General features: G+C 38.0%; 1 protein-coding gene across 1 annotated transcript; it reads left to right on the forward strand.

Moving 5' to 3' along the window:
• Positions 1-12,694: 12,694 nt before the first annotated feature.
• LOC128614437 (cytochrome b-c1 complex subunit 1, mitochondrial) lies at positions 12,695-20,998 on the forward strand. The gene is made up of 13 exons (XM_053635714.1): positions 12,695-12,807; positions 13,821-13,961; positions 15,264-15,350; positions 15,450-15,579; positions 15,863-16,061; positions 16,178-16,257; positions 17,300-17,415; positions 17,591-17,734; positions 18,488-18,648; positions 19,528-19,613; positions 20,090-20,178; positions 20,256-20,331; positions 20,440-20,998. Exons 1-13 carry the CDS (start codon positions 12,745-12,747, stop codon positions 20,502-20,504), a joined length of 1,437 nt encoding a protein of 478 aa, XP_053491689.1. The 5' UTR covers positions 12,695-12,744; the 3' UTR covers positions 20,505-20,998.
• The last annotated feature ends 202 nt before the right edge of the window (positions 20,999-21,200 follow it).

The raw sequence follows: 21,200 nt of genomic DNA on the forward strand, positions 1-21,200 counted from the left end.
TGAGGCCAGACAGGTGCTTGTTTTCACAGGACTCACACAGACTCACAATAAATTAAAAGGAACACACCAGCATTTGTCAACCTAATATCTACCTACAGTTGTGGTCATAAGTTTACATACACCTTGCAGAATCTGCAACATGTTAACAATTTTTTAAAAATAAGGGATCATAAAAAAATGCGTTTTTTTAAAATAACTGAATACTGCCTTGAATAAGCTATTTCACATAACAGATGTTTACATATAGTCCACGAGACACGATAATAACGTACACAAATTAATTTACACAAATGAACCAGTTCAAAAGTTTACATGTGTTTGATTCTTAATATTGTGTGTTGTTATCTGGACGATCAAAAGGAAAGAATATGCAGGACGTGGAGGATTTTTCTGAAGAACAGTGGGCAGTTTAACTACTCAGGAGAAACCAGGGACTCATGAACAACTATCACAAAACATAAAAACAGTTGTTGATCATCCAGGTAACGACACACAGTATTAAGAATCAAGTGTATGTAAACTTTTGAACTGGTTCATTTGTGTAAATTCAGTTAGTATTGTGTCTTGTGGACTATATGTAAACATCTGTTATGTGAAATAGCTTATTCAGGGCAGTACTAAATAAAAACAAAATGCAATTTTTATGATCCCTCTTATTATTTTTTATTTTTAATGATTAACATTTTGCATATTCTGGCTTATGTATGACCTACCTACTGACAGATCAACAATCAATGTTCGATGATAGTTGTTCATGAGTCCGTTGTTTGTCCTGAGCTGTTTGTCTCACTCACTCACTCGCTATCTAGTGTGTGTGATTATCATGAACAATAATTTTGCTGTAGTTTCCAATAGTTTCCCTGTATTAAGAAAAGAAAAGTTATCCTGAAAACTTAAAAACTCATTTATAAAAGAAGTGTAAAGGAAGACAATACCATTTACATTTACAATACATTTTTAGGTGAAACATATTTGTGTTTCATTCACTCTTCATTTACAAGTATTTATAAATTGAGCTAACAGTCTCTATCATTTGTCCTTTAAGAAGACCTTTTTCAGTGGGAAGAATGTGTGGTCATGTGTTTAAGCAGATGTGTGAGTCTGATAACACAACGCACATGGATAGCACAAAACCTAAAATTAATTTCTGGACAAAGTTAGACAAAAGTATTTAAGAATCACCTTAATAAGACCTTCTGTTGTATCTAACAGGCTTTTTTTTTGTTGTTGTTGTTGTTCTTTTCTTAGTACCAAGAAGCATGTCAAAACTCTTGTCTGTTGTAAACTTCAATATGCAACAGATGGGGCAGATTGCTTTAAATTGCTTAAAATTGTCTTAAAAAGGACATCCAGGCAAATGTCACTTAGCATTAGCATTTATGATTCACTCAGGTCGTCACACTATAAGCTATGGAATATAGAATTGCTCTGACTTATGCATTATTGAAATTGAAAGTGTGTGTTAATTTCTGTGCTATTACTACAGGTTTATCAGGAAAGGAAAATGAAAGTTATCATAGGTTTAAGGTCTTGTACTCAGCTTATTAAATCCTCAGACTTGGATATAGAGCCAATATAGATCCATATGCATTTCAGTTATGAACATGTATCTGTATGTGTAAATGTGGATGCACATGGACGTGCTGTAGGAAAACACCAACTAGATGCACGGTTTACTACAATACACAACACACGTGATGCCACCAGTCAAATCCTAAAGTCCTCACAGTGCAACAGCTGTCCTACTTAGTGGCTTAACCACCTTACACATACAAGCACAGAGAAAAGGAGGGTATAAGAGCATTATTTATATTACACAAAAGGTTGTTATATGCTAGTTTGTTGATCTATAGTGCAAGTGTGTGTGCTTGTGTGTGTGTGTGTGTGTGTGTGTGTGTGTGTGTGTGTGTGTGAGAGAGAGCACTTAGTTCAGAAGGTGTTGATTAATTTTCTATAGCAGCAAGGCTCTGACAGTACATCTGACTGAAGCTCAAATCACAGGTTTATTTTAATGCACTGTTCTAATACATTACCGTTTCTATAGTAACCGCCCATACACAGGGACTTGTATGTTGGATGCTCCACATAACCAAACCACATTAACAAGGAAAAATATATCATTGTTTGAGATGTTCGTTTAACATTTATTGACGGAGTCTCTGGTGTAAGTGCTTCATAACGGTGAGAAAGTTTTCAACTGCAGTAAAGTCTTAAGCATAGAGGACTTTGCCGTTTTCGTCTTCTTGCACTTTTTAGATCTTATTAACTTCAATAGAGAGAGGTAAAAAAAAGAGATGCTGGTGAGGGTACGGCTGTAGCTGCTATAATGTAAATGATAATAGGAACTATTTATTAATATCCATAACATACAACTGTAAACGGTAAAAGTACGACATGTCATTGATTAATAAATTCTAAACTGTAATTGTTGTGGTATAAGATGAATAAAACACTTTGTGGTAGGTTAGGAAAATAAGCAACTTTGCCGTGGTAATCACATCACCCTGGTGTGGATTATTGTCCTATAACAGCAAAGAACATTGTGTTTTATTCCTTACATGCAATCCTTCTCTTATTTAACATGGGCAATACACTATACAAATAATCAATGCCAGTATTTACAATGTATAGTAACAGTGTCAGATTTAGCCAAATGGCTAACTTTTATCTACTGTGCCTGGGCAGGCTGATGTTCAAAGAACAAAATAGAACAAAAAGAACCTGACAGGACAGAGAGAAAAATAGTCCACAATGTAAGTTGTTACACAGCACACAAAATAACAAACACACTAACACACATTACACAATCCTGACACTAATTATAGTGTGTGTGTGTGTGTGTATATATGTGTGTGTGTGTGTGTGTGTGTGTGTGTGTGTGTGTGTGTGTGTGTGTGTGTATCATATATATATATATATATATATATATATATATATATATATATATATATATATATATATATATATATATATATATATATATATATAATGATGGCACTCCTAACTTTCCAACTATCACGTTTTTTTTTCTTTCTTTCTTTTCTTCTTTCTCTTAAATTAGAAGGAAATTTGTTCCGTTTGAAAAGCCTTTTCGTTTTTTTTTGGGAGAGAGACCTCCCTGTGCGACAGTATGAAATGGCAGGACAAGGCAACAGGTGTATGGAGGGGGAGGACTATTTCAAAATGCTTCAGTGTTGTCACTGCTGTCTTTCAGAAACAGCTGGTTCAATTGCCTCCTGTCACTACTAATCATCTGGAAATGGCAGTTGTACAGAGCAGGTTGTGACATTTGGAAGGTCATCAAGGAGTGGTTGATGGAGAGGTGTGTGTGTGTGTGTGTGTGTGTGTGTGTGTGTGTGTGTGTGTGTGTGTTCTGTCTATTTATTTGTTGCCATGTACTCAAAATCAATCAGCCTGGGTAACTGGTGATGGAATTTTCTCCATATTCATGTCTTTACTGGGTTCAGGATGTTCGGAATGTATTTGTGTACATTAAAAGCTTAATAAAAGTGGTCTAGAAAGAAAATACACCAATTGTTGACCAAGAGCCAAGTTCAGTTACTCCTAAAAAAAGACATTTTTACATGATTGTGGCTGGGTTTTATCTCCTTCAGGGAGCAAGGACGACTCAGTTGGGCTAAGTTATAATTTAAAGAGCAAACATGACAGAGTTTTCTAAACAAAGACAACAAAAGAATCCCCTGAAGGAAGCCATGTTGCTGCATTACAGCATAACTGCTCACAGAAGCCAAAGGCATCTCCTCCTTGTTGCAATGCCAGAACGACATAGCTCTCTCTTTATCTCCTTCACTCTTTCATTTTCTCCCTCTCTCTCTCACTCATGTGCACGCGCCCTGTCTTTCTTGTTCCCGCCAAACTCTCTCTTGATCATTCCCTATTTTAGTCTGTCTGTCCTTATATTGTTTGCCTCTGTACAACCTCCACCATTGCTTTTTCCAACAACAGAGCAAAAGGTAAAGCTTGTTCAAACAGACTGTTGCTGTGTTGCCTCTTTGACAAGGACCAGTGAAGCTGGGGATACTCCACTTACTTCTACACACACACACACACACACACACACACACACACACACACACACAAACCAGTTCCACCACAGTGCTTTATAAGGACAGGGAGAAAAAAGCCTAGCCAGCACTAAATTTAGAACACTTCTGTTGTGCCTCTGTTCCCTCTCTCTCCCTCTCCTCCTTTCTGTCTTTTTTCCCTTCCATCCCATCCCTCGTTCTCTCCCTCTCTGTGGGTGGCAGAGAAGCGAGCACATAACTGATGATGATAATAATCCACAAGATAATAGCCAGGCTAGTAGAAGGCGTCTCCGGATTCCTCTGGTCTACACAGCATGGGAGCATCACTAGCACTCGCATCAGCATTATCTCTACACAAGAAGGCGTGCAGGAAACTGGGGCTTGTGCTTGGATTTAGAGATAAGAGATAAGATTCCCATTACTGTTCATTTCTTTTCTTACACTGTAACAGTCATGGTTTTACATGCTTCTGAAATGGTTGCAGATCAACAAGATACATAACGTATTGCTCAAAGACTTGTGTTAGTGTATACAAGGAGAAAAAAAAAAGAAGAGAGCAACAGTTTTAGAATGTTTCAGGCTCTAATCTAACAGTCTCACTTTCCTTATCTTACGATGAGTATCTGTCTGTCAAGGTGACGTGACCCATACAAGCCAAATGTACTGCAAAGCAAACAAATGATCTAACAAAGTGGCACCACCTCAGCTGGAGCAAACCTTTAAGTTGCCTTTATCTATCCCTCATTACCCTGGTGACACTAACAAACCACAGTTGTGTGTTGGTTGGAAACGGTAGCTGGTCAACAGCTGCCAGCTCTGTCCTCAGTTCACTCAGTTCACATACACACACACACACACACACACACACACACATAATGGAGTGTAACGTGAGGGATTTTAAGACAGTTGTGTGATAGAGAAATAGAGACAATTGTGTAGTAGAGATGATCATTTCCCAAAGGAAGGATTACTGTGAAATGATTTTATTTTAATGCACTCAAGGCGAAACAAAAAAAGAAAATGACATGTAATTAAGAGTGTACAAATCAGGCACTTACTGGATCCCAGTTGTCTCAATTAGCTGGATTTTGAGGTTTGATTCGGTTGTCATGGAAACCTTACTGTAAAGTGGGTTGGGTATTTAAATGACAAAACACTGGTGTTCTTGATCATTTTGAAATCAGTGTTTTGCAGTGTTTTCTCACTATGTGTCACCTCATATGTGCGAGATATGACTCAGTGCATGTGCTACTTGTTTTCTAAATTATTTTTTCCCTTGCTTTCATGAAGGACATCAATATTTCCGGAGTCTGTATGCCAGGATGTATCTCTTTAAGGGCACTTTATGTAATACATGTATTTTTATTCATGCAAAACATATATACATATGGCACATATAACTCTAAATAATATTGATTTACCCATATGTCCATCCATATGCTACAACATAGTGCGGTATGTGGTTATTCACTGTCATGCAAGCACACACAAACACACATACACTGTTTTTCTCTTGGCTCATCAACACAGACACATTACATTCTCACTGCCTTTTATCCTCAGCCCCACATACCTCATAGTTTGGCACTGAGTTTATGAAAATAAGGCTCTCACAAACACCCATTCATGCTGTCGCTCACGCACATAAATTATTTGTCTGGAAATGAGTGCAGTTGCATCGTCACCAAAAAAAAAAAAGTAATACGGGCCTACAGAAACCTGTCCTATTTAAAAAAAGAGAAATTGTCATTTGCATGCCTTGTCAAATTAACTGGGAAGCACACAAACCCTTCAACTGCCATTCAAATTGCATGCAAATCATATTCAAATGGCCACCAATGAGGAGAGGGATAAAGGGTGTGGTCTATAAACCACTTCTGGGTGGATTACTCATTATTCATGTAATACAAAACAAAGAAAGGACTAGAAGAAGGGGTAGAGATCAGGTTGAGAGAGAAGGGTGAGTGTGCTTCCTGAAAAAAAAAAGGAAAAAGATGTAGGAAAGAAAAATGTGGAAATCAGAAACTAAATGTTCTCAAAACTGTTTGAGAAAATTCATTTGTGCATCTCTGTTGTGGTTGCAGTCTATTTAAATGCACATGCAGGAACACACACACAAACACACACACACACACACACACACACACACACACACACACACACAATTTTATTCCCCAGTACAACCCAGCTCTGGGAATGACAAACTATGACATCACGATTGTTGAAACATTCAATTTCAGACAATAGAGCTCTGTGATTACAAGATATGGGGAGTGACCTTCCTTACACAGAGGGCTCTCTCTCTCTCTGTCTCTCTTTCTATGTTTCTCTCTCTCCCTCCCTGGAATGCAGGGATGGAGGTGGTGTAGGAGGAAAACTGGAGATGTTTCTCTCAAGCTCTCGTACAAAAGGTCCAATACACAGTCTTATCATCATACATTCACACTCATGTATAGACAGAGCCAGCTACATGGTGCGCATACATTATGTTGTCGTGTACAGACCACAGACATTCAAACACGGACTTGACTAGACCATCCATACAGCCATACATTTCAGCCTTACATTTCACCATAGTTGCCTACTGATAATTAGCAGTTCTCTCTACAAACTGACAACTCAGTACTATTATTCAACTATTTTTCTGGTTCATCATCAACTCTTCAAGCTTCCTCCCATGAAGGACCCATAAACCTCCCATAAATGTCTACTAGCTACAACAACAGACTACAGTGAAACACACACACACACACACACACACACACACACACACACACACACAAAACAAACACACTAGCTTCTAGTTAGAAGGAGCGTGGTGAGTCTTGAGGTGGCCATCTTGCAAAAAGGTGTCTCTCTGTTGAAACACCTGCGCAATAAAGCAGGTGAGTGGAGTAGTAAACAATAGAGTCAACAAACCCCTCATTATGATCCCATCACTCCAAAAAGAAGAGCTCAGACTCAATAGGACATTCGGCTGCCTGTTATTTTACATTTAAAGACAGCAAATAATACATAGGCAAAGCAAAACATTAATGACTGGGCCTGAGGCTTTTAACCACCTGTTCATCTGTTTTGCTGGTTTTAAGCAACAGGTGACTATAGTCCTTTGTTTTTGTATTTATACACAAAAAAAAACCCTATTTTGTAGCTAGGCACGTCCTCACCTTCTTTTATTCTCCTCTATTGATCAACATCCAGTTTAAGCCCCCTTTCTCTGACATTTAAGGCCCAGACCCTTCCCTCCTGCAGTTTCATTCGGGCCCTGCAGTGGACTGCATGTGAAGCTCCACCACATCTTTGCTCTGTTCACTAGTGACCTCTGGAATAAATATCACTTGCTACCTTACACAATCCTTAATAGCCAAAGGAGCTTGTTTTGTTTACTCTTTGTCCATATTTTGAATGTATCTGGCAAATCCATGTCCCTGTGGAATGGACCCAAACATAAATCCTAATATGGAATATGAGACTTGACTTTATTTATGTACCATGGCTTACTCATCTATCTGTGAGAGTGGGGTTCTCTCATTCTCTTGGAAAGTACCTAGCAGTGACAAGGTTTTTTTTGTTTGTTTGTTTTTTTTATTCATATGTTTAGGCTCTGGATCTAATTCTGACTTTATTAAGAATTACCTCGACAATTATAATAACACACTATTAAAATATCCAAAATATTCTATTATATAACAACAATAGCATTTGTTAGCCGTTAACTGTCTGGTTAGATTCCAACCATCGTACTGTTGAGTCAAAATAATTTGCAAAGGGCGTCATCTAGCGGACATAAGCATATTGCAGCTGAGAGGGAGGAAAGTTGTTTTACTGGTTGCAAATGCCTTTGTGAATTTTATAGTTTCTCTATAGTTTCTATACAAAGCATTTGATGATAATGCATATATACAAATAACAGATACATATATTATATAATAATGGTTTAAATAACCTCGAGTTAAATATATTCCATTATGACTTTGTTTTGTAGACCAGATATATTGTTGATGTTGGGGTGAAAATTTGAGGTGGAAAGGCAAGTCACCCTTGCAATGGACTGAAATAGTGAGGTCTATGACATTGATTTAAACTGTTTTGATTAATGAATCAGCATGTACAGTTGGATATTTTAGTTAATAAATGTAACCGTTTTAAATACAGTTGTGTTCATATATTTACATACCCCTTGCAGAATCTGCACAATGTTAATAATGAAAAGAAAAAAAAGAGGGATCATTAAAATTGCATTTTGTTTTTATTTAGTCCTGCCCTGAATAAGCTATTTCACATAACAGATGTTTACGTATAGTCCACAAGACACAATACCAACTGAATTTACACAAATGAACCAGTTCAAAAGTTTACATGCGCTTGATTCTCAATACTGTGTGTTATTACCTGGATGATCAGTGACTGCTTTTATGTTTTGTGATAGTTGTTCTTGAGTCTCACTAATTCTACACTATATTCTCATTCTAGATTTAGTCCTCTCTTGGCTGTTATAAAAACATTCACTCTTCTGGGAAGAAGTCCCTTGTTTGTCCTGAGCAGTTATAAAATTGTTATTATTTCATCTTCTGGGAAACTTGTAAATATCTTATGTAGCTTCTAAAGGGCAGTACTAAATGAAAACAAATCACATCGATCGTCTTGTTCAAAAGTTTACATCCCTCTGGCTATTAATGTAGTGTGTTACCTTCTTGAGCATCAGTGAATGTTTGCGCCTAGTTGTGTATGAATCCCTCAATTGTCCCAAGTGTGAAAACATGGATCTCAACATCTCAATGTGTAGGACGTGGAGGATTTTTCTGAACAACAGTGAGCAGTTTAACTGCTCAGGAGAAACAAGGGACTAGGGTTATCACAATACCATAAACATATCTTACATACTATACCAGCTGAAGTATCACAGTACCAAGTAGTATCACAATACCACACAATATTGTGTTGATTCATAATTCTAATCTACAAAATGAACCAAATTTACAGAAATACATAAATGCAAATGAGAACAGACAGACCAGACTTTTCTGTGAATGCTTTATTAATGAGAATGAATAACTGGCTATTGGGAAAAACTCAAGAACAATCATACAATTGGCAAGCAACTAATTCAAAGTGCCACTTATTTAATCTATTGTTCCCTAGGGCAGTGAAATCATGCAAATGGAAATTGTCCTCAGAACACTTAGACTGAACACATCATTAGGCTTAAATAAATTTGGAAATTAACTCACAATCACACACGGCTAATTTTATAGGGTTCCTACAAATGCGTCATAATGAAATTCCAGGACCTTTAAGGACTTTTCAAGCACTATTTTTGTTTTTGTTTTCAAGAACTATACAAGAGATAGTCATGTTGTCAGACAACGGAAAGAGTATGAAATAGTGATTGATTTCCAAGCCATTTCCATGCTTCTGGAAATGCTAAAATCCAATTCTGCATTGCTAAAATCCTGATTTATAACCACGACATCCTCCGATAAAATCATTATACACATAAGTTAAAGACAACGGCTGTGCTGTGATTTTGGCTACATTTACAGGTAAAATAATCATTCAGAGAGAAAGTAAGAAGTGAATGAATGTGCTGCTCTCTCTCTCTCTCTCTCTCTCTCTCTCTCTCTCTCGGGGGCGGGGGGTGACTAATTTTAAGTGAAAGGATTGTATTTAATGATGGAAAGTTTGGATAATGAACGAGTCATTTCGTTCATTTCAGCAGAATATAATTAAAATGTTACATGTTAAATTCCCAAACACATCTAGTACTTATGTTGATCACATTTGGAATAAAAAAATAAACTGTAGGCTAATGCAGCCAAGGCCGAATAATGAGAAACAGAAATGATTCATTAATAGCTGAGTCTTCAGGCTATGCAGTCTGTTAATTCACTTCACCTCCCGATCTGAGGCTTGTTTCTTTTGTCACGTCTGTTCCCCGGAAACAGAAATGATTAGTTCACCTCTCGAGTCTTCAAGTTCGAGTCATCCGTTCATCCAGTGACCGCCCCATAGGCTGAATGCAGTGAAGCTGTGACGTGATGAACGAATGACTCGAACCCGAAGACTCGAAAGGTGAAGTAATAATTTCTGTTTCCTGTACAGATCCTACGGGGATGTTGCAGCGCATACGCGGTCAACACAAAATGAATGAATTGTTCTGAGACAACTCGTTGTTCCCGAGTCATATTAAAGATTTGTTCAAAATGAACAACACATCACTAATTGTATTCATGTTCTATCGAAAATAAACACTTTAAAGCTGTTTGTCAACTTTGTATTTGTATTTATTAACTTTTAATAATTTAAGCACTTTCCAAGCACCGCTAGATGCAAATGTAAATGGCTATTTTCAAGCTTTTCCATCACTTACATTTCAAAAAGCCAAATTCAAACACCTTGTACAAACCCTGGTTTTAGTGTTTAGGCACAGCGGTTAGCATGTTAGCTTGCTTACTAGCAAACATGGCTAATTTTATTATTTACACACAGCGGTTAGCATGTTGTTAGCTCGCTTAGTAGCAAACAGGAAATCTTTAAAGATTAAGGTGAAGAATTTTGGCTAAATGAAGTGTCTTACCTGTGTATTTGCAAAAGCAGTGAGATGTGTCATTTTAGCGAAAATAGTATTAACTGCCACACATACAACATTACTTACAGTACTACCATACTGACTATACTAACGTTTAAAAAATATAGTGGCATCTGCGGTATTTTGAAGCGTTAGTATCGCGATACTACCGTAATACAGGTATATCGTGCAACCCTACAAGGGAGAAATGAAGCTTTTCAAAGCTTCGAATCAATTGAACCAATTCCTTGGCAAATGATTCACTGTTTCGAAGCTTTGGAAACACCACACGCTGGCGACACCTGCTGGTCAAAACAGTGTAACAGCAACGAGATCTAGGCCCAAACATAATGACACCTTTTACAAAACAACTGCAAATATCTTCACAACCGTGTAATGTTTTCAATATAATTTACAAATCATTCAATACCATTAAATATTAGTGCTTGTATTCTGACCCGAAGTCAGTTAAAACAATATTAGTTCATGGGTTCACTTTGAAATCAACATCCCCTAGTGGCAACCATCGGAGTTTTGAAATGACGTAACGAAGCCTCGTTTGCTGAAATCACGTGACTTGCCCAATTTGATACACGCTCCGAACCACTGATTCGAAACAAAAGATTCATGAAGCAGTGTTTCAACAGCGACTATCACTACTCCATCCATCCATCCATCCATCTTCTATACCGCTTATCCTTTCTTCAGGGTCACGGGTAAACCTGGAGCCTATCCCAGGAAGCATCGGGCACAAGGCGGGGTACACCCTGGACAGGGTGCCACCATCACTACTCATGAACAACTTAATGCATTTAAGCATTAATTGCTATTAATGCTAAACTGCAGAAGAAAACACAGCAGTGAGAAAATGAGAACATCTCAAATATATATTGATCAGTATAATCAAGTGGTAAGGAACTTGAAGATGAGAAATAACTTTGCAGCTGCAACAGTGGTTTACCAGCTTGTGTTTTTGCAGACTAACAGTGCAGAGGCCAGTTCTGGGACAGAAAAAAATGTTTACTGAAAATGAAGAAACTATCAGATCTGTATTGCATTGCATATCGTAGTATCTATGAAGTTATATGATTATTATAGGTAGGATTATAGTAGTTAATAAATACATATTGCACTTTTTTTCTTTCTTGAAAATAGAACAAGTAATATACATCGCATAGCATACAGTAGTACAAAACAGTGTGGCATTAATTGGTAACAGGGAATCCGAAAATTATATTATAATATTTTTAAAATATTAATGATTTTTTTTTTAACAATTTCAAAGAAGATATAAAACAATCAAATTCCACTATAAACATCCTAAAGACTGGGGATGAATGAACATACTTTTGTTTAGGTAGGCTATATAAAATGTTGCCATTAGTATAAAAAAATTAACAACGTATTCAAGGCCTTTGTTAGCATTGTTTTCATAATACACAATGGCAAATGGAAAAATCATTTAATGTAAAATAGTGTTTAATCTTTACTAAATTAAAGATCAATTCTGCCAAAATTCTCTCCAAAAAAACTTGGGATCATTATTACATTCAAAAAACAAATGCGTCACCAAATCTCTCATTTTTACAAAAAAAAGCATAACTCCTCAGTATCAGAGTATCTTGAAATCAAAGATTTAACAGGCTAGATGGTATGCAACATTTTAAAATGGATTTCTTTAGTTTTATTATTAATGCGATATTTAAAGGGGATTAACCATGCAGTCTTCCAATTAATATTACCAATAATAGAGTTCCACAAAAAATTCCTCTAGGTAGCCTACTATTTTATTTTGTTCTTGAAAAATCGTACGAACGTGTTTATTATTGCTTTATATATATCAATTCAACACCGTTTAATAGGCTACTGTATTAAATTTGGGTTATTCATGATTGTAGAATAATATACAATATGACTTTTAACAAGCTGAACCAGAGTATAGGGAATAACTTTAACAACAGAGTTCAATTAATTAACATGAAATGTACGTAAGTTAAAATATTTCCATAATTATAATACAAGTTGCACTTTTGGGCCGAGTGACGTCATAGCTTACGTTAGGTCGGGGCTTTGACGTGTACAGCGAGCACGCGCACGCGCTCCACTCTTCAGTCCGCCGTCAGGGAAAAGATGGCCGCGTCCGTGTGCAGATTCGGTGGAGCCGTGGGCCAGGCTCTGGCTAAAGCTCGGAGTGTGAGTAAACTGTGCGTCCAGTTTCTCGAAAACGCTTGAGGAGCTCTCAGAAAACACTTTAGGAGCTTTCAGTAAACGCTTTAGGAGCTCTCAGTAAACGCCTTGAGGCTAAAAGCAGGTTATCGGCTTCTGAAGAAGACGTTTGTCATTCATATGACTTCCGTTAGTCTTCGGCTACGCTGAAGACCATACTAGCTAGCACATTGTATCGAAAAACTACAACAGCACCAAGCACATTCTGCTGTGCACTGCTGTTTACACAATACCATTTATTTCGGTAGTGTGTTTAGATGTGGGGAGCTAAACAAAACAAAACAAAACGGGACTAGTTAGCATAGCGGTTAGCTGTTCCGTGTAGCTAATGCTAGCTAGCCGACATTAGAAGGTCAACAAATCCACCGAGTAGTTTCAGACTGGTTTCAAACTTGTTTCTTTGTCGACATGCAGCAGCGCAGTGATTCTGCAAAATTAATAGCCGTGTTTTTGTGTTTGGTTTAAAGACTAGAGTTAGGTGAGTGAAATACATACCGCTTACAAGGTCATATAACACGACCCGGTTATCTTAGCTATAGCTACATTACAAACTAGCTCATTTGGAGGGCTAGCACACAAGATCTTTACATATTTTTCAGCAATAGCGTTGTTATTTCAGTCAGTGAATCTTAATTTGTAGCCGTAAAGGTTTTGATTGAGGCTGAATAACCCATTAATCACACAGTTTATTAGGCTAAATACAATATTAACAATGCATGCCTTTGCGCATGCCAGTACCCAGGGCAGGTAACATAAAGTACATGTTTAGTGCTATCACTAGATTGATTTTGCTAGATCAGTCCTGCAAGTCCCGATCCAAAACTGCGATTTTTGAAAAAGCCCTGATCTTGTTTTCTCATAGACTGGAACTGGTACAGTGTAGAGGTGGTTGTTGTTGTTTTCTGATCTGTTTGCCAGTCTTGGGACTAGGAATCTGTGATCATGTTTCAGTGTTTGATTTTCTCTGTCTGGGTCTATAGCCTGTTTTGCTTTCTCTGAGACGGGGACAAGCAACCGTGTCTTATGCCCAAAGCCTGCTGAGTGTTCCAGAGACGCGGGTCACAACGCTGGAGAATGGACTGAGAGTGGCATCTGAGACGACGGGTCATGGCACCTGCACTGTGAGAAATCCGCTTTCTTTATCAGCTGCTAGACAAACATCTTTCAGTTTGGGAACCCGAGAATCAAAGACAGCTCATCAAATTGCCTAATAATAAAAAGTCATTCACATGTACAATGTGAACAGATTGTTTGTACGCTAAGCTGGTATTTACAGGTGCATCTCAAAAAAGTAGAATGTTGTGGGAAAACTTAATTTTTTTCTCTCATTTAATTCAACAAGTGAAACTTCCATTTATTCTAGATTCATTGCACATAAAGTGAAATATTTCAAGCCTTTTTTTTTGTTTTAATCTTGATGATTGTGGCTTACAGCTCATGGACATCAAAAATCCAGTATTTCAAAATATTATAATAAAGAATTTATAATAGAGAAATGTCAGCCTGAGAAGAGCTCTAATCAGATAATTAATTCAAAACAGCTGCAAAGTTTTCTTGAGCCTTTAATCTCTCTGTCTGGTTCAGTACACACAACCACAATCATGGGGAAAATTAAGGTAGATTTTGCATTTCATTTGTAAATCAAGGTCCCAGAGTCTGGAGGAAGAGTGAAGAGGCACAGAATCCAAGTTGCTTGAAGTCCAGTGTGAAGTTTCCACAGTCAGTGATGATTTGGGTTGCCATGTCATCTGCTGGTGTTGGTCCACTGTGTTTTCTCAAGTCGAGAGTCTATACAGCATCTACCAGGAGATTTTAGAGCACTTCATGCTTCCATCTGCTGACAAGCTTTATGGAGATACTGATTTCCTTTTCCAGCCGGACTTGGCCCACAGTGCCAAAACTTCTAGTAACTGGTTTGCTGACCATGGTGTTACTGTGCTTGATTGGCCAGCCAACTCGCCTGACCTGAACCCCATAGAGAATCTATGAGAGACACCAGACCCAACAATACAGACGAGCTGAAGGCCGCTATCAAAGCAACCTGGGCTTCCATAACACCTCAGCAGTGCCACAGGCTGATTAGCTCTATGCCACGCCGCATTCATGCAGTAATTCGAGCAAAAGGAGCCTCGGCCGAGTACTGAGTGCATAAAGTAATATACTTTTCAGAAGGTCGACATTTCTGTCTTATAAATTCTTTATTGTAATATTTTGAGATACTGGATTTTTGATTTAAATGAGCTGTAAGCTGTCATCAGCAAGATTAAAACAAACAAAGGCTTGAAATATTTCACTTCATGTGTAATGAATCTAGAAAATATGAATGTTCCACTTTTTTAATTAAATTATGGGGGGAAAAATGAACTTTTCCACGATATTAATTTTTTTTGAGATGCACCTGTATGCCTTTGCTTGTCTCCTAGGTTGGCCTGTGGATCAATGTCGGTAGCAGGTATGAGTCTGAGAAGAATAATGGTGCTGGATTCTTCTTGGAGCACTTAGCTTTCAAGGTACAAATAGGTTATCCTATTTATTTGTTTGTTTGTTTGTTTGGATATTATCTTGTCCACGCTATTTTAGGCACAAACATTTTCTTCTTTCAATTCTAGGGCACAAAGAAACACCCCCAAGCTGCTCTTGAACAAGCAGTAGAGTCAATGGGAGCTCATCTTAGTGGATACACTTCTCGTGAACAAACTGCCTATTACATGAAGGCCCTCGCTAAGGACCTGCCGAAAGGTAAGATGAGAATGCAGACTCTCTTCTAGTGTTCTGTCCATTTACATGCCTACAGAGAACTGCAAAGTTTTCAACATGGCAATACGATTCCTGATTTATCGGCATGTTGATAATATGAATCATTTTTGTATCAGAGCGCTGGTTTCATGAATAGTAGCATTCAGACTAGAAATGTATACTTTTTTGGCAGTTATCCTTTATACTTAAGCCTTGCAGCAGTATTATTATTTTGGGGTAAATTCAGTCTCTTACACTCACATTGACCGAGTTATGTTGTGTGTAGCGGTGGAGCTCTTGTCGGAGGTGGTGCAGAGTGCATCTCTGAGCGAGGCTGAGATAGAGCAGCAGAGGGGAGTGGTGCTCAGAGAGCTGGAGGAGGTGGAGGCCAGTCTGCAAGATGTCTGCTTGGATCTGCTCCATGCCACGGCATTCCAAGGAACAGCCCTGAGCCAGAGTATACTGGGACCCTCTCAGAATGCCAGGTACACACACACACACACACACACACACACACACACACACACGCACAAAATCAAACAAATTGTATTGTGTTGGTTGGTTAGTTAACTGACCCTCCTGTTCTACCTTGCTTTCTAAGGACTCTGACACGTCAGGATCTGGTGGAGTACATCAGCAGTCACTACAAGGCTCCTCGCATGGTGCTGGCTGCTGCTGGAGGTAAAGTACAAGCCTCTGCTTTTTACCGTTAACTCTTTATTATTAAGAGCTATCCCTGTCCCAAAGGGCAGTTTTTCTTTGCAAATAAGACTAACACAGGAGCCAGGTGAGATGATTGTACTAACGACATTAAAAGAGACATTTCTGTGTGCAGTGATACCATTAAATCCAGCATGAAAGCAGTGCTTAGATTAATGTTGTCTGATCAGCTGTTTCATACAACTGCAATGAAGTTACTGGTGAAGGGGGGGAAAACATTCAAATATTGTCAACAAATTAAAAAAGACCAGACAAAATAAGTCCACATTGACTAAATTAAACAGAATTTAATTTGAACTAAAGTCCTCCTTTAATAAAGTCTGTCCACTTGGTGGCCATCTTGGCAATGCTCTCGAGTAGTTGTTTTTCACTCGTAAGACCAAGGTCCTCTACTTAAACGAGTTGAGGCATATATGCCAGAAACAGATTAGCAGAAGGTACATGCGGAGTTGATGTTAAGTACATCAACTGGATAACTGTTACTAATGGATACAATATCTTTGGCTCCATTAATATGAAAATTATTTTCCATGGTGCTTGTTCTACCGTGCATGGACTTTTCTTTATTACAAACTTAGAAAAACACTCTATATGGGCGCAAATGTCGACTTAAGAAACTGATAAACCAGACTATTTCGGTAACGTCTTCACCAAAAAGGTGACTTTTAATTGCGGGGCACACTTAATAATACATAATACAGCCGGCATGTTGAGCGTTACATGTAGTCTCGTTCATATTTTTGTGACAGTGTGACCACGTTGTCATATTGCTGTCATATTTTTGTAAAATAGCCTTGAAAATATGTTATCAATGCATTAAAATCCTCTATGATGATGCATGCTATATGTTTAGAAAATGAAAATGCAGTTTTTGAGAAATGTGTTTATGCAGGTTAGGAAGTCCAGCAGCACGGCTTAAAGAAAGCCCAAAGCTGTACTCAAATCAGAGTAATGCAGCAGTAGTGATGAACTGTACGTGATCAGTGACTTTGCTTTGGTGTAGGTGTGAACCATGAGGAGTTGGTGGGGCTGGCCAGGCAGCACTTAAGTGGTGTTTCATTTGAGTATCAGGACGACGCTGTGCCCCTGCTGTCCCCTTGCCGCTTCACTGGCAGTGAGGTGAGAAGTGTTATATGTGTGAAAAATCCTTTTGTGTGTAAATGTGTATTCCTCCCCATATTGGGTGTTGGATGTGTCACAACCATCAAATAGAATTTCAGTTTAATGTATTGGCAGTTCATATTCGCTGATCTTTTTCATCTTTCTTTGTGCACTATGTTTCTGTGTGATTTAGGTTCGAATGCGTGACGATGCCATGCCCCTGGCACATGTCGCTATTGCAGTAGAGGGGGCTGGAGCTGCCAGTCCTGACATTGTCCCACTCATGGTTGCTAATTCCATCATCGGCAACTATGACGTCACATATGGAGGTGGCAAGGTTAGTTGTAATGTGTCACTCTGATAAAGGTGCTTCAGCATGCTTTTTTTTTTTTTTTTTTTTAAAAAGTACACTATCGGTTAAAAGTTTGGAGACACTCGACTGAAATGTTTCTCATGATCTAAAAAACTTTTGATCTGAAGGTGTATGATTAAATGTTTGAAATCAGTGTTGTAGACAAAAATATAATTGTGCCAACGTATTCATTTCTTTCATTAGAAAACTAACATTTTATTTGCAAAAAAATATATTATTTAATGGATGACTTGTAGCGAAATATTCCGAAAAAGCAGCCAATACGTGTCCAGCGTAGGTGGAAACTCCTTTAATACTGTTTAAAAAGCATCTCAGGGGATTCCTGAAGAAATCGGGCGAGAACATGCCAAGAATACGTTTCTGGAAATTCTAGGCAAACAGGGTGTCTACATTGAAGATGCTAAAATATAAAATTATGTTGATTTATTTTGGATTTTTTATCACAACATAATTCCCATAGGTCCATTTGTGTGAGTTCTGATGACTTTATTATTCTAAAATGTGGGAATAAAATAAAGAATAAAGGAAAAAAAAAAGTGTTCAAACTTTTTACGGATAGTGTACATGCAGAGAATGTTTGGTTTACATTTTGAATTAAAACTGTTAGTTATATGGACAATCACTTGATTTGGTTTAAATGCTTATGGTGTTATTTAATCTGGTGTAGAGAAATATTAATGATGCTTGCACTAAATTGTAAAATTTGTGTGTGTGTAGCACCTGAGCAGTCGCTTGGCAAGTCTGGCTGTAGAGGGCAACCTTTGCAATAGTTTCCAGTCTTTCCACTCCTCCTACAGTGACACTGGACTGATGGGCATCTATTTTGTCACAGACAAACACAAGATCGAGGACATGATGCACTGGGCTCAGAACGCATGGTAAGGCATCATTTATGCTGCGTTCAAGGTGAAGTTGCAATTCCTCGTCTATAACCAGTAAAACCACTGAAAACACCCCGTCAACTTGAAATTTTAATTTGGGATAGACTTCTCAACTCCGAATACCTTCCATGTTTACTGAATGCCGATAAAACAACATGGCCACACTCGCACTGTGAACAGTGTAAAATCCCCATTCTATACTTTTAAATGATTTTAAAGCAGTATTGGCAGTAGATCAACTAATATACACACAGTACTTGGTTAAATCTACAGCATTGATCATACTAATTGCTGTTTTAAGTAGGTAATCATTAATGTTCGAGTTATCACTAATGGTAGCTGGCTAGGTTGTTGCTGAGCTGCTCATTATTGTGTGCTGGCTAACTTGTTGCTAAGCTACATGCTGTTGTCCGCTCTTGTTGCTGTACTGCAATTTCCTTCCAAAATGTTACATGAATGTTTGAAGTTCACTATAGTAGAACAGTTACTGGTAGCCTGTCAAGCCTGTGACTATTAAAGTGTGGTTAAAGTAGCTTTTTATTAGCTCTGACAGTCAAACAGAAGACACGCTTTTATGGAGGCAGCTATGTTGTTTTTTTTCTTCCCACTTCATGTATCCCACTTCATGCATCGAACATCCTGAGGTGGGAAATGACATTATTACAACAGGCCCATTACCACTTGCTAGACGCCACGAACGCAGCATTAGAGCTTACAAATAATTATTTTATTTTTTAATGTGTCAAATTTTGCAGGGACGTCTGTAGGGGTTTTGGCAAATCTATAGAATTCTACTTACAGATGTTTATCCATTGCTCTATGACAGTGCTGAAGTTATTGTCCTGTTTTTTTTTTCTTTTTTTCTTTTAACTACAGGATGAACTTGTGCACCACAGTGACTGATAGTGATGTAGCCAGAGGAAAGAATGCTCTGAAGGCCACTTTAGTAGGACAGTTGAATGGTAAGACACACAATTATAGTTACATGGATATATACTTCAGTTAAACTGCTTATACATTGCCGGTTTAATTGCATGCTAGGTCTGTGATATGCAGCTGGTAGTGTTGTACACACACCATAGTTGTGTTTGTGTGTTTCTTTGCTGTTTTTAAACACCGTCTGTTGTTACTTTATTAGACACACTTGTTAGTCCAAGGTACTGTATGTTTTTCAACTTGTAGCTAGTCTCTTTCCATGCACATGTCAGTGACACTGCTGTGCTAACTGATCTAGCACACAAATGTCTTGCAGATACACTATACCTAGGCATACCTAGTCAAAGTAAAAGCTCCCGAGTGGCAAGTGTTCACTCGATCATCCAGAGATCGCTAGTCAAATCCCAACAATGTACCAGCCATCCGTGGCTGGGAGTCCAAACAGTTTTCTGTCGAATATTTGAAATCTTTGTTTTACTTGTGTTTGTCACTCCCTTTTCAGGTACCACACCAATCTGTGATGACATAGGCAGACACATTCTTAACTATGGACGTCGCATCCCTTTGGCTGAATGGGATGCCAAGATTGATGTAGGCCTACCCTCCTAATAGAGGCTAATGTTATTGTTGTAATAATATATTATGATAAAATTATTGTTGTTTTTTAGGCTGTGACACCCAAGATGTTGCGTGACGTTTGCTCCAAATACATCTATGACAAATGCCCTGCTGTGGCTGCTGTTGGTGAGTTGTTTCTTTCCCTCAGACACTTGACAGTACTCGTTTGAAACTCTCTGCATTTAAACTTTATTGGACTCGGTGTAATTTAGTGTAATTCTTTCTCCTCTTCAGGTCCAATTGAGCAGCTTCCTGACTACAACAGAATGCGCAGTGCTATGTACTGGCTTCGGTTCTAAACGCTCATTTAATTTCGTCAGATTTCCTGTTATCTTACCTTCTTTTATATTCTGCTCCCCACTCTGCAAACAAGCTCCACCTACTCCTTTCATTCCTTATTTTCCTTCCTTCTACTATGAAAATCCATCCCTTCTGTTCAGTAGTGTACCTGGCTCTCCACCTCAGTACTGTTCAAGAGGAATACACACAGAAGGAGCTTTCAACCATACTCTGTGTGTGAGTATAAACCAGAGTGAAATTGATGTGGGTTTGGTGATTTAATTTGGATTTGGTGATGAATTTTCATGCAGAAAATAATGTAAAATAAAGGCAGATGAGGTGGTGAAGACGGGGGTAGAATACATTTGTAGATGGAAGATGCAGGAAAATTAAGTCCAACATGTCAGAAACAGCAGAAGTATTTATGATCTAATGTGATGTTTTGTTTCTGTCCTTTTATTGTACATAACAGAAACTCCCATTCTGGATTCCAATAAAACACTGTAAACGCCAAGGTATGGTGGTTTTAGGTTGTCTTGGTTTTTTTTTTGTTTTTGAGCATTGATTTTTTCATTACATCAGAAAGGTTCAATATGTCAACAAATGACCAATATATCAATTTTTATTGCAGTGAGGTACATAAGCAACAGTGCAGGCAATAAAAATAAACAGGCAGCAGTGTTAAACAATCAGACCTCAGCTGATTTTCACACACT

This window comes from Ictalurus furcatus, chromosome 11 (genome assembly GCF_023375685.1).
Source record: "Ictalurus furcatus strain D&B chromosome 11, Billie_1.0, whole genome shotgun sequence".
NCBI classification, from domain to species: domain Eukaryota; kingdom Metazoa; phylum Chordata; class Actinopteri; order Siluriformes; family Ictaluridae; genus Ictalurus; species Ictalurus furcatus.